Source organism: Vanellus vanellus (genome assembly GCF_965231255.1).
Source record: "Vanellus vanellus genome assembly, chromosome: 3".
NCBI classification, from domain to species: Eukaryota; Metazoa; Chordata; class Aves; order Charadriiformes; family Charadriidae; genus Vanellus; species Vanellus vanellus.
Window position 1 is genome coordinate 31817969 of NC_138907.1, and position 27227 is coordinate 31845195.

At 40.5% G+C, this 27227-nt stretch overlaps 1 protein-coding gene across 2 annotated transcripts in view; it reads left to right on the top strand.

Moving 5' to 3' along the window:
* EPAS1 (endothelial PAS domain protein 1) overlaps window positions 1–26913 on the top strand; it is an 82677-nt gene extending 55764 nt beyond the window's left edge. Inside the window, exons 3-17 of one of the 2 annotated variants that reach the window (XM_082480201.1) lie at window positions 1033–1184; window positions 1796–1880; window positions 2194–2256; window positions 2368–2486; window positions 2593–2795; window positions 11577–11683; window positions 16823–16970; window positions 17736–17944; window positions 18269–18456; window positions 19359–19469; window positions 21202–21686; window positions 22827–22950; window positions 23040–23157; window positions 23693–23869; window positions 24620–26913. In XM_082480201.1, the coding sequence (XP_082336327.1) occupies window positions 1033–1184; window positions 1796–1880; window positions 2194–2256; window positions 2368–2486; window positions 2593–2795; window positions 11577–11683; window positions 16823–16970; window positions 17736–17944; window positions 18269–18456; window positions 19359–19469; window positions 21202–21686; window positions 22827–22950; window positions 23040–23157; window positions 23693–23869; window positions 24620–24771 (2441 nt within the window). In that variant the 3' untranslated portion in view covers window positions 24772–26913. The remainder of the gene's footprint in view (window positions 1–1032; window positions 1185–1795; window positions 1881–2193; window positions 2257–2367; window positions 2487–2592; window positions 2796–11576; window positions 11684–16822; window positions 16971–17735; window positions 17945–18268; window positions 18457–19358; window positions 19470–21201; window positions 21687–22826; window positions 22951–23039; window positions 23158–23692; window positions 23870–24619) is intronic. The other variant, XM_082480202.1, reaches the window with a different exon arrangement.
* Window positions 26914–27227: the final 314 nt, after the last annotated feature.

Below are 27227 nucleotides of genomic sequence, written 5' to 3' on the forward strand. Positions count from 1 at the left end.
ACATTTTTTGATACTAGTCATCTCCAAATCATCTCCTGCAGGCTTCTTATTCATGGAGCTGAAACACGCTTGAAAGTGTGGGAGGGAAGACAAGAGTGCTGAGTGGACGCTCGGGTGACTGGCATTAGGAGGAGCAGTGTCTTCCTCTTCCTCCCTCCCTGCCTGCAGCTTTGCCTATTTTCCCTCCCATCGCAGCAGATGAGCAACGTGGAGCACACACAACGAGGGCATCGCAGTGCCATTAGTTGTCTCTACAGCACAGCCAAAAAGCAACAGGAAAATGCGGAACCAAAAAAATATTTTAATAAATATTCTAGCGTGGCCTTAGATTTCAGCACAACCATGGCACATCTTTCCCACAAATGGATGAGATGCGTTGGGTTCATGAATCTGCATAGGTGAACATGCAGGATGTAAGTGGGGTCTGAGGCTTTCCTCGTTGAGGGACAGGAGAAGCGTAGGTGGGTGACAAAGCTTGTCACAGTTTGGTGAACTGGCGCGTAGGGAGTTCAACAGACGGCTCCATACTGAGTGGAGAGGTCTATTTAGGCACGCTTTGTAGGAACAGTATTTGAACTTCTGAGAAAACCTGACCCGATTAAAAAGTCTTTCGTTAGACATTTGTTAGGAATGCACAAATTTACTTACCTTCTGTAAGATTTGCCCTATACCTTGTGCCTGTTAGGAGGGACAAAGGTTGCATGTGGCCAAAAGAATGTGCACGAAGAAGATGTGTTAGATATATAGGTGTTCTCTACTGAAAATTCATCTTCCAGAAACACACTAAAGATGAATAGAGGGTCTACTGCATTTGCCAAAAAGTTTAGAAAAATATCTCCTGCCTTTCTAGCGATAAGATCACTTTTATACACTGTTGAGAGGGCCCCACCAGAAGTTGTCCGTGGAAAGGAAATCCTAACAGCAGAAAAATATTTTGTTGCCTTGTAACTGGACGTGCTTGCGCTGAAAAAGGCTGGTTAGGGTGCTGAAGACTATACATGCTTTTTTTTTTCTTTTTCCTTTTTTTCTCAGTATGCGCTGACAACGAGAATGAACTAGAGGCAGACCAGCAGATGGACAACTTGTACCTGAAAGCTTTGGAGGGATTTATTGCCGTGGTGACACAGGATGGAGACATGATCTTTTTGTCAGAGAATGTCAACAAATACATGGGTCTTACCCAGGTAACTTGTTCCCTAACACTTCCCTGTCTTTGTAATACAATTCCTAGAAACGAGTCCTATGCCTAAATGCAGAAAAACAGCTGCGTGTCACTGCAAAAAAGATTGGAAATAAAATGTCTTATTTCTCAGGCAGGTACCCTGCACACTAAACAACAGTGGGGGGGGGGGGGGTCTCTCTGCCTTTCTGTCAAAGTTGTAGTCTCTTTGGTGACTGCAAACTTGCCTTCCTACGTATTGCTGTGGAGAGGAGAATGGGCATTTATGCAACTTCTGCCTTGGACTGTGGGACAGAGCGGACAGAGCTGCTTTTTTCGGTCCCTCCTTTTCTGCTTTGTGGACTGGGGGTTTTCTCCTTCTGTGTTGAAAATAACCAGTGGTGTTGACTGTTAACTGCACCGTGCAAATCCAAAGACAGGGAATTGATCTGGGAAGAAAATCAGAAGTTATGCATAGGGTAAACAAAGGCAGGGTCACAGGATTTGTGTCTGTGAGCATCCTGTCGATGCACTTAGTTCTACTGACCAGTTTCACCCGGATAGGCGGTGTTTAAAAACAGATAAATACAATTAGTTGCTTTTATTTGGCTAAATATAGTTCTTACTTCTGCACAGGTGGAATTAACTGGACACAGCATTTTTGACTTCACTCATCCATGTGACCATGAAGAAATTAGAGAAAATCTGAGTCTGAAAAATGGTAATAATGAAGAGTCACTGTTCGCTTTTTAAATAATCAAATTGGCTGACAGTAGAGATCTGTTAGTCATGGTAAAGGGAATTTTCATTCCTAGAGTAATCATAAACTGTTATTCAATACTTTGCAGATTTGTTTTGTTTTGCCAAATATTGCTTATATATGATAGCGCTAAGAACCGTTTGTTTAGTGCTTTCCTTTCATCACATTAAGACAGGCGTAATGCTTTCACTTGTAACACTTTGCAAAGATTTATGTGCTGCAAGCTAAAGCATAGGTTTAAATGCACAAAGTCCCATTTAAGTTCCACTTGAAGTTTTAGGTCTGAGCTCTACAAACTGCTCTTCAATGGTCCATGCTTCTTTGATGGTCTCTGCACGTAAATTATCTGAGAATGAGTCTGTTATTTCTATCAAATTCTTTATGCTTATAAATAGAAGACATCAAGAAGCAAATCTGAGAAAACTCATTTGCCATTTTCCTTATACAGGTCCAGGCTTTGGAAAGAAAAGCAAAGAGATGTCAACTGAGCGTGACTTCTTCATGAGGATGAAATGCACCGTTACCAACAGAGGCAGAACTGTTAACCTCAAGTCTGCCACATGGAAGGTACCGTATTTTAGCCGTAATAAGTAAGTTTTATGTAAAAAGGCATTTTGGCATGTAGAGAAAGTACATTCTAAGTTTGTGTCTCATTCAAAAATCATTATTTCAGGTTTTGCACTGCACTGGACAAGTTAAAGTGTATAACACTTGCCCTCCTCACAGTCTGTGTGGATATAAAGAGCCTCTTCTCACCTGCCTTATAATAATGTGTGAGCCTATTCAGCACCCTTCAAACATCGATATCCCCCTGGACAGCAAGACCTTCCTAAGTCGCCATAGCATGGACATGAAATTTACCTACTGTGATGACAGGTAAACTCTACTGATTTTTCCTATCTTCTTGAACAAAACAAGCAGTCCTCCCAGATGTCCTCCTGTGTGGACCTGGTAAGCAAGGACTAGAAGAAAGTACAGTCTGTTTCCAAGACAGCTATTCAGTGGCTCACTTAATCTATTTCAAATCTCAGTTTAGGCAAAATGGTAGTCCTGCTGTATTTCCTCCTCCTGCTCGGTGAGGAATTCAAGTTCACTGGCAGAAGATGAGGCAACTTAGAGCCATAAGTATTAGCTTCTTGGGTTTTAACAGACTAAAGAGTACACAGGATTTCTGTTCTCGTTTTTTAGAGAACGTCTCAAACGACATGCCTTACAGACCTTAGTCAAGGACTGTCTTATGGTTGGTTTGGCCCAGGATGCTGTTATGGGTTAGCTGGAAAGTACTTTATGCTCTAGATTAACTAAGAATTGCTAAAGCATCCAGAGCATCTGCAGCTCTGAATTGGGGTTGCAGCCTCTTGCTCAATTAAAAGCAAACAACCTTTGCTGGTTATCTATCTGCTCCTTTTAGTGGCGAAATAAAGGGGAGGGGAAGATCTTGGGTCAAATGAGGGGCTGTGTTCTCCACTCCCCGCATTTCCCGCCTGAGTGGAAAAATGGTGATCCCCTTTGTCTCCACCTCCCTGATTCCCCCGAGGTTCTCTGCAGCATTTCATACTGCCTGCCTCTTCTCTCTGTATACATATTGTGGTAACCATCTTCCCTGCGTGTGAGTGAGCCAGAGAGCCTTTCCCATTAAGTGTCCTCCTGTTCCTCGTTTCCCCAGAAAGTCCTGTCTGTACTGCTCTGGGTTTGGTGTTTGTTTGGGTTTTTTTTTTAAGTTTATGAGATCATCCCTGAATTTAATACGAAGTTTTCTGTCTAATGAAACTGGTCTCCTGAAATTCAGAGATGCTAACAACTGCTGAGGTCTGTAGGGTTATCAATGGGGTTATACATACGCTCACATCTTACACAAAAACTCACAGGATTGAGATCTTGGTTATTTTTTTCATCCTTCAAAAGTTTTTTAAAACTTGTGCTAAGTAAGATTATTATTTTAAACAATGCAATAAAGCAACCATATAAACTAGCAGTGTTAGCAGCTGTGGATAAAAGCTAGATTACACGTGTGAAACTTGTGACTGACCTCCTTCTGACCTCTCTGAGAATTCAGCAGCAAGTGTGCTGTAGCTAGAAATGTCCTCTGATGTAACCGCAATAAAACAGACTTTTTTTTTTTCTCTTGTTAGTACTTTCAGGATGCAAATATTGAGATATCAATAGGATTCTGCTGCTGGGGGTGGGGGAAGCAACGATATGGTAGTGACTCATTATTAAAAGAACATACCTCTGAATTGCAGGGGCTGTTCAGCAGCTAGAGGAGAGTAACAGAGGATTTTTCTGTATTGCATCATTCACATGTCTCTGCCAGACTTGATGCAGAAGCAATTATAAATGAGAATTAGAGGGACTGATACTACCGCATTAAAGATACACATACTTATTTTAAAAAGAATGACATATTATGCCTGGTCTTAAACAGTGGGAGTTCATTTACACGGAAAACTTTTCACATGGCAGTGAAATACAACAGCTTCCTCTGGAGGATTAACTTGTAGGGAATTTCAGAGATTTTTCTTTAAAACCAGGCAACAAAACAGCACGTCTTTTGCTGGATAGTTTTGGTGGGATGTTTCATTCATGTTTTATTGAGATGATGATAAAGCTGTAAAAAGCCAGCCAGGCCAGAGGAGGAAGAGACCTCACGAACCTTTCAGGTTCTTCCAAGCAGATCCTCCTGGCTCTTGCTTCCCTCCCAGAGGGATGTTGATTTCTCTCCAACAGGCGACACATCACTAGACACATCAAAATGCAAAACACTCAGCTGTTCTTATCAAATTCGGTGCTGCCAGACAAATTATATTGAAGGTGCAGTTTATGCCAGGAATGTAAATCCAGGCTGAGGAGCGGGGGAGGTGAAGCAGCATGTGCCAGTCAGATGCCTAAACCCTTTTCAATCTACTCTGGCCTTTCGGCAGTGAAGCAGCAGGGCTGACACCGCTTGTTTCTCTGTAAGAGATTGTGTATTTCCAGTTGAGGGCTGATATCATTGAGGCCAGCGTGCCTCCTCTAGCAGGCACGGGCAGCAATCAGAGTATCCCCTTTGCAGTTCATCTGGCGTGGACAGGTGTGCTTCCATGGAGCATTAAGTTTTTATTTTTGAAGCATTCAGTTAAAGAAACTCTAGGATTTCTGAGGAAGTACCTTAATGAATGGCAGCTATGCTGGACCTTACTAATGGAAGCATCCACCTTCAGCGTGAAGCTTACGTGGGTACCAAAGAGAGCTGCCCTTGTACATGAAGCTGAAATTTATCCTTGCGGAAAATGAGGATCACATCTGTCGTCTCTTTAGGAAAGCTCATAGTCTCTGTCTGTCACAAAGCAACACGTAAAATGTAGGCTTGCTACCTTTCAGGACTTCGTAACTAGGTGGCTGACATGAAGTGCCTGTGTTCTTTTGGCTGCCATGTGAAAAATGATTTATATATATGGGCCTATGACTTGCCAGTGGTTAGCTGGGATATGTTTGTATTCTTAAAACAGCTTTTGCAAGGTGATGAGCCTGTAAAGAACCGTTTGAGAGACACAAATAATAAAAATAGGTTGTCCTGTTAAAGGCCTGCTTCAGCCATTCCTGGAGAGCGATTTAAAAATGTTCCCTTGCTCCACTTATCTTGGCTAAGTGGTTGACAGGAAGGATTATTTTAGCTGTAATACGGAAATGCTGATCAGTGGTACAATTCAAAAATCCAAGCGAGGATTTGGTTCAGCTGCACAATGCTTTTGTGCTGGGGAGATTGCCAGTGAAGGTGTTTTAGTCAGGAAAAAAGGCAAGTCTTTGTATGAAGGCAATTTTGTTACCTTGGTGGCATAGCTGATGCTCGGCGTATCTTCCCGTGCAGAGCCACGGGGGTGATGGGTAGGTACAAATAGTGACTCTATGTTTCTGTGGTGGAAAAATCCACAAAACGGAAGTGAAAACTGTATCGAATTTGATAGAAAACCCCAAAACTCCTTCAGGTGTCCCAGCGCGTGCAGTCTCAGTCTTTATGGTTTATGCATAACAAAGGAAAACCATACGCTGTGTTTTGGAGGGGACCAGGGTTTTGAAAGCAGGGAGGGTAACGTGGCATTGTGGGTGGTGGTGGCTTTTCCCTTTCATCCCTGTGACCTCTCTGGGGTGCTGGGAGGGGAGAGGGAAGCGCTCTTTACCCGTAATTGCTGTGGGCAGCATGCGTGCAGGGACAGAAGGATAAGGAAACAAATCTACTCCACACGGGGCGAGATGTGCAGGCGGCGACTCTGGAGGCTGTGTCAAAAACCAGTTCTCTGGCAGTGGCACACTGAAAAACGTATGTTCCCCATTACTTTGAAGGCATGGCTTGCTTTGGGGAATTGTATGTTCCTGGTTACAAGGAATTAGTTATAGTCTTTTTTGCCTTTTCTTGATTGGAACATTTTAACGGAAGAGCTGAAGAAGAAAAAGGAGCAATGAGGGGATGTGTGGTGATTCAGAATAGAATGGTGCAGGAAGATGCAATGCTGATAGTGTTGGTCGCAGTTAGGTTTCTCCCGGTATGAATGTATATGTGGGATCCAGGCTGTACCCGACTGAGATGAAATGGAGTTGTATTGTGCTTCCAGTTATGTCCCTGTAAAACAGAAATGTGTTTGCTATTTGACCTGTGTTAGGGGAATATTTTTAAATTAGGTGAGAATGCAAATAAGCATTTGAAAGGACCTCCTGTCCTTCCATCCCTCTTCAGGGGGAAAACGCAGTATGGAGACAACAGTGATGATATCTGAAGCCAAAGATCCAAATTTTGCAAAACTGGCTTTTGGTATATGCCATATTTAAGAAAAAACATAGCCAACATCTTTTGTTAATAACAAAACTTTCATTTAGATAGACCAAACAAGTAGGAGAGACAGAGTCTGGGTGCAGTTTTTAATGTACCCATCTGGGTTTTTTTTGCCTAGCAGGGCAGATACACCTGAGCAGGCCAGCCATTCCTCTGAGGAGTGGACAGGGGTCCCAGGATTTTGCATTTTATTTTATTCTTTGGCCTGGGTTAGAGTGGAAGAAGCTATGAATGTTTTCGAGAGGAAATGTGGGTACTTGGTGGGACTGCCGCGCTGCCCTGCCGCCCTCTCTATAGCAGGCTGGCAGAGCGCTTTAACCCCAAGCACAGTGGCGGTGTTGGGATTTTTTTTTTCTTTTTTTCTTTTTTCTTTTTTTTAACTCATTCTGCTTTAAGTATAACTTTGTTTGTTTATTCCCGTCAAGACCAATTTAACTTCAATAACTTGGTAACAGTTTGAATACAGGAAGATTTTGTTAAGAGATCCACACCCTCACACACAGAGTCCACACACAGCCCGACAAATATACACACGGCTCTTTTTTTATGAGCAGTAAACATTACAGCAGTCTTTCACAAAGAACCTGACTTCTCAGTCCCAATGGTTCCTACAATACTATTTTAACTCAAGAAATGGTATACAATAAAAAGCTTTGTGCACCTATAAAGAGACAGAAAAGCACAATTTTAAGAAAAACCAAACCACTTGAAATAGATCTTCTCTTAGGAGATTAGGCTTTGAAGCAGTGATCTTTATTTGCTTTGCCATTTCTCAAAGAGATAAAGTAGGGCAAAGTTGTACAAATCTAGAAATACAGGATTCAGATCTCTTGTTTCTCCACTGTGTACCCTAAGCACAAAACTTTCTCTTTACTGCACATCCCAAGAAATGGGTATATTAAGAGAAACTGAAGTAGTGCTCAAAGAGCATTTAAGTAGCGGTAGTTGGGACAGATCCGCTACTGTGGAGGGCTACTGCCCACCTCTTTAATGCGGGTTCTGAGATTTTGACCTCAGTACATCATGGGGACAAGTTTAGCTCAAAAAACTGAAGGGCCAGTCTGGCAAAATTAAGATTCCCCCAAAGGTATTTGTGTTTTCAGAAACAAGTGGTTAACGGGAGAATAAACAGCCTCTCAGGCCACCTGTCATCTTCAACAAAAAATATTATTGTCCTTCTAATTGGCACCAATTTAGCTTTTACAAATGCAAAGGAGACACAAAGCCTACCATGGCAGGAATGCCATCCAAAACCACTATACAGTTTGTTTTCCAATTTTGTCATTCCACAGCTTGCACAAAGAGCAATTTTCTGTCTGGTGTCTAAGCAAAAGTAGAAGTATTATGTTCTGGACTCAGGTTTGTAAATGACCCTTTGGTCCCACGGGGCATATACATTTCTCTGACTCTCTTAGTTACGTCTTCCTCCTCCTCCTAGCTCCGTAGGATGCTTTTTCCTTTGCACTTAGTCCTCTGTGTATTCACTTGACATTTTGTATTGCTAAGAAGCTTCTGGGGAAAGCACGTGGAGTTTAGAGGGTGCATCTCACTGGTGACCCTCAAAGTGATGCTCGATTGAGACCTACGCTGAACCACTCACTTCCTCCTGGCCCAGGTGCTGTTCAGGCTCTTGGCTGTGGCCAGTCTTCTTCCATGAACGTCTCAGGAGGGTCACGGGACGAGTGTGATGGAGATGGGGATAGCTGCCCGCCTCGGCCCTGGTGCATAATGCGGCATGGAATTGGCTAATCTGATTTCCAGCCCTGCACTGCCTGTAGCCCACGAGCTTTTTTTAAGCTTTTCAGGGTCAGCAGCAGCACCAGAGGAGGAATAAAGGAAGGTGTGATCTGCCAATGCATGCACCCAAAAACAATACTGCTAACAATTCTTGGAGAGAGGGCGTTTGTTATGAAACAGTGGTATTTGAAAATTTATCTAGTAAACATTGTCAGCCAGTTCTAGGGGGTTTTGGGGGATGGGAGAAAGAAACATTCTATAATTTTTAAACAAATCATTTCACTCCCAGGAGTGTTTAAAGAGAAACGTAATGAATCTGAATAGTGGTAACAGATTAACAGATCAGTTAACAAGGGCGTAGAGGCTGTTAAGCTATTTTTTTTTAAAGTAACTATTTTAGAACAGTTACTCTTGATTAGTATTTCACTGTTACTAGGCGTGGGTTTAGAATTTGGCCAATGTTGTGAGGTTTGTGGGTAATTCTTTGATACCTTATTTTTATCTTTCTGTATACTTTTTAGTTGGTTGTAGTAAAAACATATCAACCCACCACTTGCTAAATAACTTTCATCCAGGATTACATTAGATCTAATTATAATTGACATTGTCTCAGCAGGATTGCACCACACGTCATTCTGTGCCATGGAATGACAAGAAAAGTAATTTTATAGTGAGGGTGCTCGTTATGAACAGTGAGGAGCAATTTGAGAGGGGAATTACAGGACTGCAATAAACACTTTGACATAAAGATTGCAATTCCTATATGGTGAGAGTTAAGAGTCCCTCAGCCTGCTGTAATGCATGTTTTTTGCTTGCTATCTCAGTTCCACAGTTGACACCCATGAAGGCTGTAATGTGGTTTTGGATTTTCATTGGTGCTGCTGGGTACCTGATGCTGCTTTCCCACTCCCCCCCGCTCCCCTTTATCTTTGTTTCCTTTTCTTCCCCCCCCCCCCCCCCCCCCGCGCTCTCAGCTCCCAATGACTGGATTGAGAGTAAATCCTCAACTTCCTGAATTTTAAAAGCCTTCCCCTTGTGATGAGCTCCAAACTAACCAGGATGGTTTTATGATACTATGCCATTATATAACCAAAGGCCATAGTTTCTGTTTTTAAAGACTGTATATTTACACTGGTCCTGGCAAAAGCCTCTGGCCACTTACACCAATGTGTCCCAGCTGACTGCATAAAGGCAAGCAGCAACTGTATTTTGGGAGCCTTACTTCTATTAGGGCTCCTTCCGTATTTGTTGTTTTCTCCTGATGGTTCAGCTCGGATGACCAACTCATTACGAGAGCTTCTGCTTTCGTTAAAAAAGAAAAAGCAATTGTGGTTTCAGAGAAAAGTTTGACTACTGGGGTGCAGCTGAACATCAGCTTAGAAGCTTGACAGTGAAGAGAGTCAAAAAAGCAACTCTTGGATACCCGATTCAAGAATTTCCCTTTCATCGGTCTAATTGTAAGCGTAAATAAAACTGCAAACATAAACAGAAGAGTAAGTCTTCAGGGGAACCCAATAAAACCAACTGCATTCTTTGCTCAGCTAAACCATTATAAACCCAGGTTCATTCCGTGGAAATCAGGACAGAGAGTAGTTTTCAGAGTGACAAAACCAAGGTGTCCCGGGGGTATTAGCTGTACAGTTCTGTGGAGGCAAAGGAAAAGCTGACTCAACACCTTGGCGTTCAAACCATACACAAAATAGTTCCATCTTATGTGTCTTCCTTGCTGGAGGGGGATGTGGGAGATGAATGCCATGTTCCTGCTTTGTTTGTTTTACAGTATTTACATGTCTGTCTTGTAAAGACACGCTTGTGTCTGGAGGGCTTGGGCCAAGGCTGTCCTTCCAGGGAGTACACAAACCTGAGGATGTGTCTCTTAAAAGTAGCAATGCCACTAATCAAATGTGCTGGTGGCAGATAAAGCCTTTCCAAGGGAGTTAGTTACGAGGCATAGAACTTGGGCACTACCATCGATGGCAGTGATGTGCTGCAAGATGTGACCGTTCCTTTGCATACACACACACACACACCCTCCCCCCCCCCCGGCTTTCCAGGGTTTATGACAGCTTAGCAGTCAGTTTGGAGTCAGTTTTGACGCTGCTGTCTGCAACATTACAGGTTGTTATTGCAGTTTAAAAGCTAGGAAAAGGCATCTAAGAGTATTGTGGCTGACTTGAAAACAGTAACATTTCCTTCTTTTCCCAGGAGATACGGTATCTTTGATTTTGAATGTATATAGAGGATTTTTCTCTTTTTTTTTTACTAACCATGTTTCCTGTAAAGTTGTGTTTGATGGTATTTCAGATTAAATTTAGGAAAAAAGAACCCTTTTCCTCCACCCACTCATTAGAGAAAATCATCTGCACAGTTTGATGACCTATTTTCATTTATTCAGGAACTTGTGAGAAATCCTGCCTTGCCTAAGTACTCAGAAAAGCTCTGGAAAAAAAAAAAAGTCTAGTTTTTGAGATCGTAGCTTTCTTTGTGTAAAATCCTGCTTAGCTTGTGGATTAGTCACCCAAGTAACCTAATCCATATGCTAAAGTTCTCATATAATTGAGAAACACTAAGTAGAAGAGCTGTTTTTTTTTTTTCTTTCAACTGCCCTTAATTTCTCACCTTGCATTTTTATTTTATTAAATGCAATATCCAAAGTAGTGATTTAACCCTTTTATGTATGTTTTTTGAATGCACACATACTTTGAAACCTGATGGTACCAACCGCTACTCCCCTCACATGCATTTGATTTAGAATGATGGTAGTTGGGAGTTTCTGCGTGTAGCGTACAGCTTGAGAACTTTGTCAGCCAAGGTTTTCCAGCTGAGAGCTTCTATAAGAGGTACTCTGCAATAGGCCCAGGAAAATTTACAACACGAGTAATGGCATCCCTAGGAATTTTTATTCCAGTAGTAGTAAAAGGCAGTTCATTCTGAAGATGGAAATATTTCAGAAGGTGATCAGAAGTCCTCTACTGTGTTCGGAAGTTCAGAACCTCTCATATTGTGGTTTTAGTTCTGTTAGTCTAAGCACTAGAGCTGATAGCTGCCCTACACATGTAAGTATAAAGCAAAGGCAACCTCAATTTTAAATATTTGGTATTTTCTTAACCAAGAATAACAGAGTTGATTGGATACCATCCAGAGGAGCTGCTGGGCCGTTCGGCATATGAGTTCTACCATGCCTTGGACTCGGAGAGTATGACCAAGAGTCACCAGAACTGTAAGTCACATTCTTATTTTTCTTCATCGTTTGCACGTAAAGCACAGCTTGCAGGTACCTCAATAAGTACTTGAAAATACAAATGTGCCTTGTCTGTAGATGTTCTCCGAGAACAGTATTTACACTTTGCAAGAAAACTTACAGGTTACTGTGCTTGTCTAGCTGAAACCTGCTGCTGATCTTTCCAGAGGGTCTGATTTTTGCTATAATTAAAACTAAACTTGGATGGTAGAGAGGAGAATCACTGTATCTCTAAGGGACAATACAAGGATCAGCTGAAAATTTGAAAAGCTGAGTTAGACAGTACTAGCCTGGTGAGAAGTGTGTTTACTGCTGGTATTATCCTTCTGGTGTGCCGTTGGGCTCAGCAGGAAGAGCAGCTGTAAAGGGTAATAGGGATATTGCAGTGTGTTTTTTAATGTCTTTCTTCTGCTACCAAATAACAACTATCTTCCCCACCCAAAACAGATGTGCGAAGAGACTTTCTAAAAGGGATATTCATTATACAAATAATATATACTGTCAGGAACAGCTTCTTCTTGTTATTCTTATGCCTATGTGAACTGCCAGTTTTAGCTGTTTTTAATGTAAAGTACCCAAATTCTTCCGGGAGCAGAGATCAGAGCCAAGATCTGCTCCCTGTCTTCAGCAGGCCACACAGTTATGTTTCCTCTCTCACACACATAAGATGTCTTAAATTTATTGGATTTAAATCTTCAGTCTCTGTCCCTAGAGTTGGCACTATGGCTGGGGACAGCATGGAGCACTAGTACACAAATGACATTTCCCACCCTTGGCTGTTACAGCCACTGAGTTAGTGTATGGGAGAGTTCTCAGCAACACATCACTAAAACGTCTGCTGCTGCTCTTTTTATAAAAACAAAGCAAAGCTCCTAGACTGGAGTCCACAAGTCCACCAAAAAAAAAACCCAAACCCCACCTTGTAGTTACTATGATCAAGATCTCTGACTTCAGGAGAAAGGACTGAGACTTAGGTCATGTCTGTGGGGAATTGCCCACCAAATAGACTTACAGAAAGTATTTCTGTACTTCCCAGAGAAAAGTTGCAGCAAAGAATAACTGTCTGACCTTAAGGGGAAAAGGGAATATGCATTAGCTCTAATGGCAAGGATTCAGGACAGCTTTGAGTTTAAATGTTACTTGAAAGAATGTTTGGCAGTGATTAAAGTTGTGTGCTGTGAAACAGTGTTGGTATGAATCATCCTGTTTCCAGAGCTGCTTTAAATAAAAAAAAAAAAAAAAAAGGAAAAAGGAAATAAAAGAAATTAAAAAAAAATCACACTGTACTTGCTGAGAGTTGTCTGGGAATGTATTTCTTAAAATTGTTTCTTAGGTAATGTGTTCATGCTTTTAACAGTGAAAAGGAATTAGTGATATTCATAGATAGGATGTCCATACCCTATGCTGGGCTATTGAGTGTCATCCTTAGAAATCAGTGGGTATGTCGCACTGTTGCTTTTGAATCGTCGTATTACATTTCTAAGAAAGGGACAACACCAGGGAGGGAATGAAATGAGAGCTGGCGGTCTCTTTGGCAACAGGAGTGAGAGACTGAGCCCTTGTTGGTTATCCCTAGTTAATTAAATGAGACCACTGAGTTGGGACTTGTCCATGTCAAGATTTCTGGAGAGTTTCCAGTACTCATCTTGATCACGCATTGATGGAGGTTGTTCCTCACTCTAGCAATTGAATTCATCTTATGTAGTGATGAGTTTATGTCTAGATGCCATTTGTGCCTACTGAAAAGGGCCATGTCTTACAAGCCTTTGCTGTTGGGCATGAGGACTGATGGAGAAGCAGAATGAAGGTAAGGGAAAGCCTAGAGGTGTGAGTTTATACCAGCAGCAATGCTCAAGGCACTGTGCACTGCACAGGCTATAAATATTTAGGATCAAACTGTTCCATAGTGTTTATGATAGCACAGGATCGACATGGATGATCTTTACCGTTGGAAGCACAGGACTGAAGCCTGGGCTGGGATAAACGCTGTTGCCCACAACAGAACCATCGCTTTACATTGCCAGCAAATGTGACCCCTTTAGTTTTTCTAAGATAAATACTTCCTGTGTCTTCTGGGACAGTAAGGCTTCTTGCCATCCCAGAGAACAACCACAAAGGCAAAGTGACAGCAAGCTGTGACTTGAGAAAACACACATAAGCCTTCCAAATAGGAAACACCTAGGTTTGATAGTGTGTGCCATTGACATGTTGTCTAATGCGCAGAGTAACCAAGCAGGTATAGAGCTTATACACAACTTACTAGTTCTCCCTAGCACGTAGCTATACAGAACCTATTAGTTTTTCCTGGCCTTGTTCATTTATACCTGGAAATATCCACCTCAAAATTAATGTTCAGCACACTTGCGTTTGTTAAACAGTAATTTTTATGTAGAGAGTATATAGTCATGCAATAATACAGTCATCGATTCTGACAATGCCAACCATTTAGTGTTGTAAATATGCATGGGAAATAATAGAGGAAGGAGTCTTAAATTTGAAGAGAGAGGGAGAAAAACCTCAAATGACTCTCTTGGATAGAAGGAGAAGTCCTTCCCTTTCCTCCATTTTAGTGATAAATTCTGCTTATTGCAGTTTTACTGTGCTGCTGTCTGTTGTTTGTTTTTCTTTTGTCTTGAGGTGAAATAACAACCTCACATTCAAGCAAGCCCCAATAGTGTTTGTGTTCTTGGCTGGAAGTATATCTGCATATAGAGTACGAAAGTCTTAATTAGTCATCATCAAATGGAAGATTAGAATGTGTTTGGCAGTATTTAGCATACCCAGTTTTTCATATGTTATGCAAGCAAGATGAAAATCTCTGTCTTGTTACATAAATCTACACAAAAGATTGACTGCAGAGCTATATATTCCAATTTGGCGATTAATAATCTATAATCACTTCCATTTAGAGTCTGGTCTTGTTGCCGATAAAGCCTACGGGTATTTTGCTGTTGACTTCAGTGGGGAGCTGAATGTCACCATCTGGGACCTGCCACTTGGTAGTACATAGCAGAAGTTCAACAAGCCTTCCAAGTGAATCATATTTCTCAAGTGTCTCTCAGCAATTAAAAAACAATTTTTGTGTTCAATTAAATTCATCTTTGCCTTCCCCTTTTCTCCACCCAAAGATAAGGAATATAATTGGAGACTGTTTCATTGAGATGTTACCGGTTCTGTAACTGGTAACTGTAGTTACTAGTTCTGTAACTAGATATAGGTGATGTATACTTTAAAAAAAAAAAAAAAAAAGCAAAGCGAGGAGTTCACTCTGAAGGCAGAACCTTAAATGTAGCGTTGATAACAAAGCCAGCAGTTACAAGTGTATTAGTAATTTATGAGATTACCCCACGGAGGGATTCTGCTGTACTTTATTATATCAGAACATGACATGCTTTGAATAATAATAATAAAAAAGATTAAAGCAGTAAAAAGCTTCTTTGTAATGTAACAGGCGCCTACACTGTGACTCTTATTGATGAGCTGATGATTAGGAAGCAGTGTAATTATGTTTCACAAGCAGAGCAGAACAGTCCAGTCACTAAACCACTTTGAAATGAAAGCCTTTTGATTTTGTTCCACCAGAAGTATTTAATCAATAAAAGTAATGTTCTACTTTGTCTAAATAAATTAAATGAAGGATGATTAAATACTCCTAGGAAGAAAACAAACACACTTCAGAGACAGAAGGATAAACACAGCAACAATTATCTGCAAAACAGTTGTTGCGTTTCACAGGCCTGGATTTGTACGTTTGTATGGTGGCGATGCAGGAGACACTGACAATAAATAGCTTCTCTTAGTGGCCACATTCACAAGGAAGTTTTCTGTACAAAGACTGCAGAATCAAGTTTCCAGCCTTACTGAGTCAAATGGCATTTTTAGGGCATTAGTTTGATGGCATACTGTCTTCAGGCATAAAAGCTCTTTAAATGAAGGATTGCCAATGTGGTGAAAGATTTAGCTGAGCCAGTTCCCACTTTTGCTACTCAGTGCAACTACATCTGCTTGCAAATACAAACTCTTACTAGTACGAGTACTGCTTGCGTGCTCCAGCCTGAATTTTATTGCCATTGATATCGACAATATTTTTCCTTAACTGACAACTTTGAATTACACAAGACTATTCATTACTTTTAGGAAAGGATTTTCAACAGACACGGCATGATAAACTACACCTCAGAAGTCCAGAGCTCCATACTGAAAACTCATTCTCTTCAAATATTACAAAATAATATTTTGGGTGGGAGGGGGAAGGATTTCACCCTTCAGACATCTAGATGAAGCTTTAAACCGGAGTTGTAGTATTGTCGGTTTAGTACTTGAAAAACACAGGCCAGTTCAAAAAAACATTTCAATTTAAATAAACATTTTGTCACATGAGTCTTGGTTACTTCTAGGCTGCTAATTTCAACCTATTGCAGAGGAACAAGACAGTTCAAGCAGACAGAGGAATACAGTAGTTGAGCTTTATTTTTTTTCTCCTAGGCAAAACAGTCCCATTTACAGTTCTTAATTTTGATACCTTTTTACGAGTGATATTACTTCTTCAGGCTCTGAAGAATAACGCTGCACTAGTGCCACCTTCACTCTATTTGTGGTGTTGATGTCTCCAGCTTCTAGCTCTAAGGTATAAAAAGAGATAGGTATAGATGTAAACCGTGAGATTTTTTATTTTTTTTTCTGTGAGTATAGCTTTTAAATAATCTGACTCTTGGTCTTATCCATCCCCTAAATAAATCCACTTTTCTACAGATCAGCTTGGGACCCTAAACTGAGGCACTTCTAGAACAGAGATTTTCAAGAAACAGGGAGCAAGGATTATTTGGGGGGCAATTAGGATCTTTAATTAAATGCAAAAAAAAAAAACCAAAACCCCACACTCTGAATACTCAAACCTTCTAAAGAACTCAAATGCCAGGCATCTTGAGACCTCAAATTAACATCCCCATTAACGTATAAAATGGCCACATTTTCCCAAAGTTAAGCATCCTTGCTAACAAATGTCTTAGTGTAGTTTTGCATAATGAAAACGCAGAAGTGGGTTTATTTAAAACAAATGTTACATCTTGCGTGTTTCTGTCCTGCTGCATTATTTATATCTCTGCCCCCTTTTCTCAGTGTGTACAAAAGGTCAAGTAGTGACGGGCCAGTACCGTATGCTTGCCAAGCATGGTGGATACGTATGGCTGGAGACTCAAGGGACGGTGATTTACAATACGCGCAACCTACAGCCTCAGTGTATCGTCTGTGTCAACTATGTGCTGAGGTAAGTTGTCTGAGACAGAAAAACCTATGTATGTATTCATGTGCTGGAAGAAATGCAGTAATCGGAGAAACTTCTGAAGGGTCTATTTATTCAGTGTTGTTTTTCTGAAATCGGTTTAGTCATGTTTGTTCAGTCTTGTTTACTGATGTTAGACATCGATGAAAAATGTGGCATGCCCGTTCCCATGAACGCTGTTGAAATACACCACAGCCTTCCACTTCTGCAGAGTGGCTGCTCTGCTGATACAACAGAGTATAAAGCTTGCAGTAAAGATTTTGTTGTGTAACACAACCGCTAATATGTCTTGTTTTTCTAATGCTGTGACAGAGATATAAAATTAAGTAGCAGTTGTACCTTATGTTGCTAGGAGAAGCTGTTTTCCATCTCAAAAATTAGGACCAACCAGGAGTTTTGCTTCTGTTCGGCAAAACTCAAGTATTTTTGGTCCTAGATGGGGCCGAAATAGGAAATCCTTATTTGAGTGATAGTCTAGGTCATTATAGCCTTGACTACGTCCCTTTAAAAAGCAGAGCAACAAAGCCCCGAGTATTCCCACAGAAGTCCTGACCACAGTCTCTGCGTCATCTGACATGGTGGTGCTCAGCAACGCTGGAACTGTGCCTCGCCTGTCGAGAGCCTGGCATGCAACTGAGAGAGGCCAAAATGCTCGAACAGGCCTCAGCTTTAGAGAGTTTGTACTGCCTACATTACCCGCATCTTTTTCCTTTTAGAGTGCAAAATACCTAAAACCTGTTTTCTTGTTAGTGAAATTGAGAAGAACGATGTTGTGTTCTCCATGGACCAAACGGAATCACTCTTCAAGCCTCACCTGCTGACAATGGGCACCACCTACGAGAGCGGCATCCCTGGCACAGAGAAGAGCGACTTCTTGTTTACTAAGTTAAAGGAGGAACCAGAAGAACTTGCTCAGCTGGCACCAACACCTGGCGATGCCATTATTTCCCTGGATTTTGGTTAGTATTTGTACGAATAACTTTTATGCAACAAAGAACCACATATGAGCCTACTTTTAGAAACTTCACAGACAAGGTCTGTTTGCTGTGCGTACAAATCAGGAGTAATGGCTATAAGAGCCCACTTGCTCACACCAGTGGAAAATTTCTGTGAATGAGAGCAGAATCGGGCTTTCTTGCTGACTAAACAACATGTATTAAGTCTATGCCAACTTATTGTCATGGCAACTCAGAGCAGTGTTTACTTTCAATGAATAGCTGCAATTATATCATAACACAGCACAACCTAAAAGCAGCCATTAATATTGGTAAAACTCCATGCAGGGACGCAGAAGTTTGAGGAAGCCCCTGCCTTCACCGGTGCTGTTTTGACACCAAACAAAGCATGGCCAGTGGAAGTGAAAAGCCACGCTGCTCAAGGTGAAACGCTGACGATACCATCCTTTACAATGCCTCAGATTGCACCTGGCAGCAGTACTCCAAGTGCAAGCAGCTACAGTAGTTGTTCCACGGTAAGACGAGCTTTAAAACAAAACGCATGTTATGTTTTGTATGAGAGTCCCATCAACATATGGCTTCCTGTCAGAAGTCCTGTCTCATTGCTTATTAACAAAGCCCAGTGTATCTGTATCCCTCCAATACTACAGATATCTTAAGAATCAATAGCAAAAACATCTAATAGGAACTGCATCTTGCCTTTACATTGCAATCCTCATTTTCTCCCAGCTGTCCCTCAATAATTACTATAACCTATAAAACAACTAGTAGATGAACATGCTACCACCTTTCATGGAGTTAGCTTTAAATAAAAAGCCAATGTAAAATGGTGTGGTCACTAGCAACATTGCCCCAGACCCGTATGGCCTCTTTTTGTTTGTTAACTGGAAGCTGTGGACTCTTGTCCAGAAACTTTACCCAAGTCGGGCTTTTGAGAGCAGCTCTGTGGAGTTCCTTACTGGAAGAATGAATGTGCTTTCAGGGCATTGTCCCCAAGAGCTGGAGCCACTCTTAGCCAGCCTTTACTAGAGGATGTCCAATTTTAATAAAGACATTGAGGAGGTAGTGCTAAGCATCTCCCTTCTTGACACAGGCATTTAAGAGCGTACATCTCATGTTGCTGGTCTGAATTGCCAAAAAACATTTAAAAAAACATTTAAACTAAGACAACAACTAGGTTCCCGAGTTGGGTGCCATTGTTAATCAGTGTAGCTCTCAAATTTTGTAGTAGCAAGTAATCCTGTGTTGGAGAAAAGCAAATGATAGAAGTGGACAGTTTTGGGTTCTGAGGATGCTATACGTGCAGCCTGGTATCACAGGAAAGTTCTGTTACCGAATAGCATAGTATAAACTGCGTGATGTTAAGACAATACTGTGGTTGTCTTGCTGCTTATAGCAAATTCTTATTTCTGTGCAGCCAAGCAGCCCAGGAGATTACTACAGTTCTGTGGATGAAGATCTTAAGATCGAGGTGATTGAAAAACTCTTTGCCATGGACACAGAATCAAAAAGTCAGTGCAACTCCCAGGTAAGAAACTTGTATCTCTTCCAAAAGCCATAAAAATCAGACCCCTGCTAGCAGGTGGTACAGATGCATGCTGTATGTGCAGATATAGTAAAATACACGCAGACTGCATTTGCACATATACACCAAAACTCTGAGGCACAACACTAACAAAAATGTACGCTTTTAAAAGCTGGGGTGTAAATTTCTATCCCTAACTGTCTGAAGCAAGTGCCTTGGGGTGTCACTGTAGTGGTACTGCTAAGAAGAAAGAAGCAGCAGAGAGTGTTCAGAATTTGGAAGCTTCTGTAGACTGGATAAGGAATATAAGTAGGAGCATTTTTTTTTTAAATCTGCCCTAATAACTACCAAGTAAACATCATTTCTAGAACAAAATATAAATAAACTAATTCTTGCAAAACCTCAACATGAGAAAGAAATGCCGCTCATAGCACATGCCTCCTTTAACTACAAAATGAAAACTGTCATTTTGGAGCTATTCCGCTTGTCTTACCTCTTGGAGGATTTCAGAGAGATGAGACAATTACTTGCACATAAAGTAACAAAGTATCAGTCTCCTGCATTCTAGTGAGGGTGTAAGTGTAGAAATTCCCTCTGTAAATAACCCTCTTAATCCTCCACTATTATAACATTACATCAGGTGAATAAAAAGTGTAGGCCTGATTCAGCCTGCTTAACTTTAGGTACTTAATTGAAACGCCTTTGTTATGTTCTATTTCTTAATAGTTAAGAGAAAGGAACAGGCATAGCTGGCTGGCAGCTCAGACCTTACGCTCATCTCCTTGTATTAATCCTATGGAAAGTTTGGGGTGATTTGGGCCTAAATGAGGTGCCTCAATTTGCCAGTGCAATTTGCAGACTTAGCAAGATACAGGTAGGCTGTAGTCCGTATCCCAGAGAAAATTCATCTAGGTTTGGACACAGAAACAACAATGAAAGCTAAAGAAAGAGGGGACAGATAGGAGGAAAACACGGATCAGGATCAAACTCAGTGCAAGACTTGACATGTGCAAACTTCAGTTTTGTCAGACTCAGCATCTGCTTGCACAGGTGTGTCCCACCACATCAGCAGGTTTGTCTGGTGGGAAAAATGAGTGTTAGAAAAGTGCCCATGTCATGAGCTGACTGGTGGGCCCACGTTCATTTCCCTCTCTGTTCAGCTCTGTTCAAACACCAAGAGAAATGAATTTAAATATGATTTAAATATGACTAGTTCTCCACAGGGGGGGGGAAGCAAACGGACCTAAGTGCAATAATGTCCTTCCAACTACATTTTTTAAAACTTTTGCATTTTTAGACACTTTTTTTTTCATGTAGCTGGGTTATGGGAAAGCTGTTTTTTCTATTTTAGCCCAAAAAAGCCTGAGGTTGAACTACAAGCCACATGTCGTAAAGTCTTGGCAGACAAGTTATTCAAAGCTTAATGAAACACAAGATCTAGTTCAGATCATGGTGATGTTGCAGGCTGCATGCAAGCTGCTTTAGCAAATACTGCTTACCTGGAAGGTTTTTTTCTTCAGTTTGTTGTCTTACTTTGCTGATGATGATATGATGAAACATGTATGCTAGTCATAGAAATAAAATCTTTAAATAGGAGCTGGCCAGTTTTCATGTAGGTAAATTTGGCATACAGCGATTTTTCAGCTTCACATCTACTAGTATTTCATATCACACTAACTGCCACAACTATTATTAACTTTTAGTTTCTTTATCAACTTAATTTATTTTTGTGCAGACTGACTTCAATGAACTGGACCTTGAAACTTTGGCTCCTTACATTCCTATGGATGGCGAAGATTTCCAGCTCAGCCCAATCTGCCAAGAAGAACATCCTCTCTCTGAAAGTGCACAAAACACCCAGCAGAGTCTAAGTAGCATGAGTACCATCTTCCAACCCCTTGCTTCTACTTCACAGAACCAGTTCCTCCCAGAGAAATATTGCCCACAGCTATCAAATAAAAACATTAACCCTGGTCATGGGTCCCTGTCATCGGTGTTCTTCAACAATGTGAATAGGTCATCACTGCCACCGTACCATGACCAAGCCAGCACTCCCCTGTCTTCGATGGGAGGAAGACCAAACACCCAGTGGCCACCTGATCCCCCATTAGAATATGTTCCTGCTAAATGGAGACTCATGGATAAATACTCAGGATCCCTATCAAGCTCCCCTTCAGGGCCACCAGTGCATTCTCCCAGCATGCCCATATATAAAAAAAGGTAAGAGTTTCAGGGGTAGAACTGTATTTTACTCAGAAAATGTTTGGGGGAGAGGAGGGTCATAATACCGAAAAATTCTTTTTTCTCAATTCAGCTGGAGTAGTTGTTTTGATAGGCATCAGACTACACTTTTGGGGAAATGAGCATGGTGCTCTCCCAGCTGCAGTCAGTCTAGGGGAATCAGAAGTGGGCTAATTTTTTGGCTGCCTGTAAGGATGCATGAATGGATTTCCTGCTGGTCAGGTAAAGATTACCCAAGTAATTCTGCAAAGCCTGCATAACTTTATGCAGTTATAAAAAAAACATTCTGAAAAGGCATACTGGTCCAGCAGTAAGCTGGGATCCATGCATACTTTATTTTCCACATATTTTTTGCACAACAGAAAATAGGGGAGAGGGAGGGATGACAGTACTTTTATTGTTGGCATACATAAATATTACAACTAAGATTTGATATTACAGGGTTGTTTTTTTTCCTACAGCCCTTCTTTCCTTTATCACCTCCTTACACATGTGAACAGTATGAGATGAGAGATAGACCAGAGGCTACAGTCCTAGAAGTTTCCTATTGTAGCTAGAAGTTGCTCTGTAGCTCTTGCATAGCATGCAGAGTGTGGATCTTCAGTGTCAGTCATGCTCAAACATTCAAGAAATACACAAAAGTGCAATGGTCATTTTAAAACGTGAAGCTGTGCAGTTTAGCTGCAGTTGGCTTTCTGCGATTTCTTCTTGTTGCCAGAAATACCAATGTCCCAATATGCATCTGGAAAGAGAGGGTTTGTCCCCAAAGAGCAACCTGTATGTTCATGTTTAGTATGCAAAGCAAGGGGACAGGTGCGGCTCTCAATATCCTGTCCTTAAAAATCACATGACTTTATGTCTGTGACAGTGTTTTCATGTCTGTCTGGAGATTGCTAGAGGCTGTTTATGCTGGACTTTCATTAGTCTTTGATGGCAAAAGTCAAAAGTTGCCGAAGCTTGTGGGATGACTAGCAAAAGGAGATAAAAACATTTGACGTTTGAGGTCTGTCCACTGTCATGTGTCAAAGACACTTTAAATGAAAGAAGAAGCTGTATAAATGAACAAGATGGTTTAGATTTGCCTCCCTGCTCACTCACCCAGAGATCTTTTCTCCACAGGCCCTTAGATGCTTTTGGGCAACGAGGCATAGATGTAAACCCAGCAAGAATTGCACTGTCTAACAGTTTGAAACTGAAACGACAACTGGATTATGAAGAACAAGCATTGCAACAGCTGACTGGGGTAACCATAAGAAATGCATTCCCTTCTCAACTTCGCACTTACCATGGTCATCGGTGTAATTATTTGTTTTGCTTTTCTTCACATTCTAGGGAGATCCATCTGTCATTAACCCATCTCAACTAATGTGGAAGAGAATGAAATTTCTCAAAGGGGAAACCTGTTCCTTGGTTACAGAAAAAAAGTCTCTCAGCACAAGTGTTCTTACTGGTAAGACAAAAGAAAGTGGTTTTGCAATGTTACGTAACAAAACACAATTTTAAGACAGGTTCAATAGAAACAAAAACTCTTTCAAAAGGAAATGTAAATAAGCTCTGTAAATGTTACACTAAGCTAAAATTAAAGATCAGGTTGTATCACTAAGGGCTGAACAATTTAACGTACATTTGATAACTACTGGGTAGATGGTTTCATGTATGTTCACACCCTCGCTTTGGAGGTAACAGAGATCAGCTTAATGGGGATGGGTTTACCTCATGCTGATCCAAGGTGCAGACATCTCAGAGCTAGAACTGATAACTTTCTCTCTACAACATTGCGTTTCCTTACACAAGCGTACCTTGGGTGCAATACTACTGCTAGAGCTACTGCTGTTTCTGGGCTTCCTTTGTGACAAGATGTAGGTATGCCTATGGCCTGTGAATGTCACACCAAGGATCACTTTGATTTGAATTAGATTTATCTGCTATAATTATTACACTGGCTTAATTTAACTTTTTTTTTCCCCCCCTACTCCGTAAATCAGATGAATTTGTCTGTAACTCAAGAGGTCTGAGCCAACCAATGAATCAACTGCAACAGCAGCAACAGCAACCCACCTGTGGCAGTCCTGGTGAGAATTTGAAAGCAGGAGTGTTTCCCCCTCCGTTTTACAGTTCCCATTATCAGGACTTTACTGTCCAGCCAGCTCATAAAGCGTCAGGTAAGAGCTGTCAAATGCAGAAATTGGGAAATGTTGGTATTTAGTTCCAATACTAATTCCATTAAAGAAAACACTTAAAAAAAATACGGAGGAGGATGATAAACTAAGAACCAAATATGCATTGCTTCATAGAATGAAAAATTAGTTCTATTGTTTAGTGTGAAACTTTAATGTTTACATTTGTACTATATTAGGAAAAATATTTTAATACTTTTTTACCTTGGCTGTCCAGTCATCCCTCCATCCATACTACTGTCCTGTGATGGAATTGGTTAAATTGTACTAAACAACTTCACTGGAGCATTGGTATGGCACATGTTAAGACTCTAGCCTACAAACCGCCCTTCTAAAAGTTAAAATAAGTAATTAAAGGCGACATATATCTGTCCCTTTTAATATAAGGGGAGCAATCACTTAATATAGAAGGAGAGTGGGTGTCAATTTAGAAATTTGGTGTTTACTACAGCTTTCTTCATCTGCACCAATATCTCTTTTCTCAGAACAATCTAAATTGGGGGTGGAGGTGAAAAACTGCACGCTGTCTGTGTGACACACTTGCAACAGTTGAAGGCAGTGCATAGCAATGCATAGGTTTGCTCTGAAACCTGTAACTGCTGGTGGTTTGAGACATGTTGATATAAACACAAAATTAAAATTTAACTGGTATAAACAGAAGAGGGAGGAGAGGAAAGAAGTCCTCCCTCTGTCTCTGGTCTCAGCACCGCGACTTACTTCATTAATCTCTTCCAGGAATGACCAGTCGTCTACTGGGGCCCTCCTTTGAACCCTACTTGTTGCCCGAGTTGACAAGATATGACTGTGAGGTGAACGTCCCTGTTTTGGGCAGCTCTACGCTTCTGCAGGGCAGTGAACTGCTCAGAGCGCTGGACCAGGCAACCTGAGTGATCCGGCAATATTCTGTGGCCTATACTGTTCAAAACAGCTTCAGTTTTTAAATATATTTTTGCAAGTAGACAATTTCTAATACCAATACACTTTTACAGGATTTTACTTAGATATCGAACCTGTTCACGTTACCAAATAGTGGCCTTTCGAAGTTACTCACTTTATTATTCATATAAAGAAATACATCTACTGTATTTTCTCTATTGCAATTAAAGTGTTGTTTAGAGAGTTTGATTACCCTCCCCTTATCTCATTACCTGTAATTTATACTCTGAAATTTTCTTCAAATTTCATGCTTATAAAAAGCTGTGGTATAAATGCCTCATCACGTGATACTTTGGCTGCAGTACTGCAAAGGTTTATTTTTATTGCCAAAGATGAATGAAACAAATTTGATCTCCGACCACAGTTTTTTGTTGATCTGCCAAATTGAAATCCTTTGAGTCTTTCTGTTTTCCAGCATTTATCGTATTGTAACTTTAATAACTTTTGGAAAAGCATACTAAGGAAAAATCCCAGCCTTCTGCCTCCCCCCATTCCCTTCATTTTTTATACACTTTGTTGAAAGAAATGTGAATGGTGAACGACAATGTTTGTGGGTATCTGTGAAAGTTGCACGTTGTAACCTTTTTTCCCCCCTCAGAAGCAAGCCACATTCTCAGTTGCCTTAACCTGGCTTAGCTCTACAGCCAAGGGAGCCCTACGGATTTACCCCAGTGGAGGATTTAGACCTGTGTTTTCATTTGTGTTGGGGTTTCTTGTTTTGTTCTTTGTTGTTTCCATTTTATTTTTTTTTATTATTATTTCTTTCTGGGTCAGTTGTTAATCACCTTTTGGTACTTTTTCCTGTATGTAGGACACAACAACTTTAAGAGCTGATTCTGCTAAGAACTAGTAGTATTTGGTATGGTGCTGCTGATACTTCAGGAATCTGACCAGCGGCCAGTACTAACACCTCTGATTAATGCCACCCTCTCTCATTTTATATGCTAGCTAGCAATATAACTGCAATATTGAATCATTAAACCTGAAAGTTAAAGTAGTGTTTCCCAGCGTATTAGGCTAACTCAGTTATAAGCAGAGAAAAAGAATTAAGGATTGTGTAGTGAGATGAATAGCTGGCTTGCAGGTCTCTATCATTTTTACTTGCCGCCTTACGTTAATCAGTAGCTGAAATGTCATTAAAAGGCAGCCAGACATTTTCAGAGCTCCCTTCCAACTATCATTAGTTGTCATGCACGTATTTTAAAAAATAATGCTTTGAATGCTTTCAAAGGCAAAGGGATTTGAAAGTTTAAATTACACCACATTTAAACAGCAAAAATATTAAAGTAATAAAAGGCAGGTGAGCAGTTCTGACTTCAAAATACATACAACAGATGTTGGGATACATCATCTTGTTTCCTCCACTGGTATAAATCATTGTAGCTTCATTGAAGAAAATGGAACCGTGACAACGTACAAAAGGTAAAAATCTAGCCCAGAAACTTAGAAGAAAGATACATTCTTTTGAGACTTCTGATTCTGCTGAAGCCTGGTTTATAAAATTGCTTTTTATCATGCACTGACACTTGCAGAGAGGGAGCCTTGGGTTCATTGAGCACTTCGGAGTTCGCTGTGTTAAGCGAGTCTTAACCGCACATACTTAGAAAAGCTGAAGATCTTTTGTTATTGGTACATAATGTAAAAAAAAAAAAAAAAAAAAAAAAGATAGTCCCTATTGTAGGCAATATTTCAAGAGTTTATTACCAAAAATAATCTACACCTAAAATGAAGTTATTACTGTGTGGAAAAAACATATTGTAAGCATCAAAATCTGGTGAAAATTGGTAAGCCAGATTTGACAAATTTGCAGTGGCAAGGACTTAAAGGCTTCAAGGATTAAAGACACTTGAATACTGCTCTTCTGTTTCTTATTTGTGTAGTTTCAGCATTAAAAATGTTATACCCTAACAGTTTACTAAAACACTCTGAGAAAATATTCCATGTCTTAATATTAATCATACTTTTTATCATAATTATTTCGTAATCTATATTGCTGAATTCTTATTGACAATATTATAACTGTATGGGAACTTTAACTTGATAAGGAAATGTATTTTGACACTGATACCTTATTAAAGTATACTGATCCTAAATTCTTTGTGACTCGTTTGCTATGAATTTGTTATTTGTTGTATCATTGTAAAACAAAAGTATTTATTAAATTATTTATAGAAAATAAAGGTTTGCATTGATCTTTGAAGAACGAAAGAACAAAAGTTACCCATATGTAAGAGCTGGGAAGTAGGCTGCCAAAGGTCCGTACCCCCAACTTTTTGTAGAGTTTATCCAGCTTTCCTCAAATGGAGAATTAATGCCCTGGAGACTGACCTCCTGAAATATGGCCTATGCTGCTTCCATTTCAAAAATGTATCTCTGTGTGAGGAGCTGAGGATGCCTCTTGTACCAC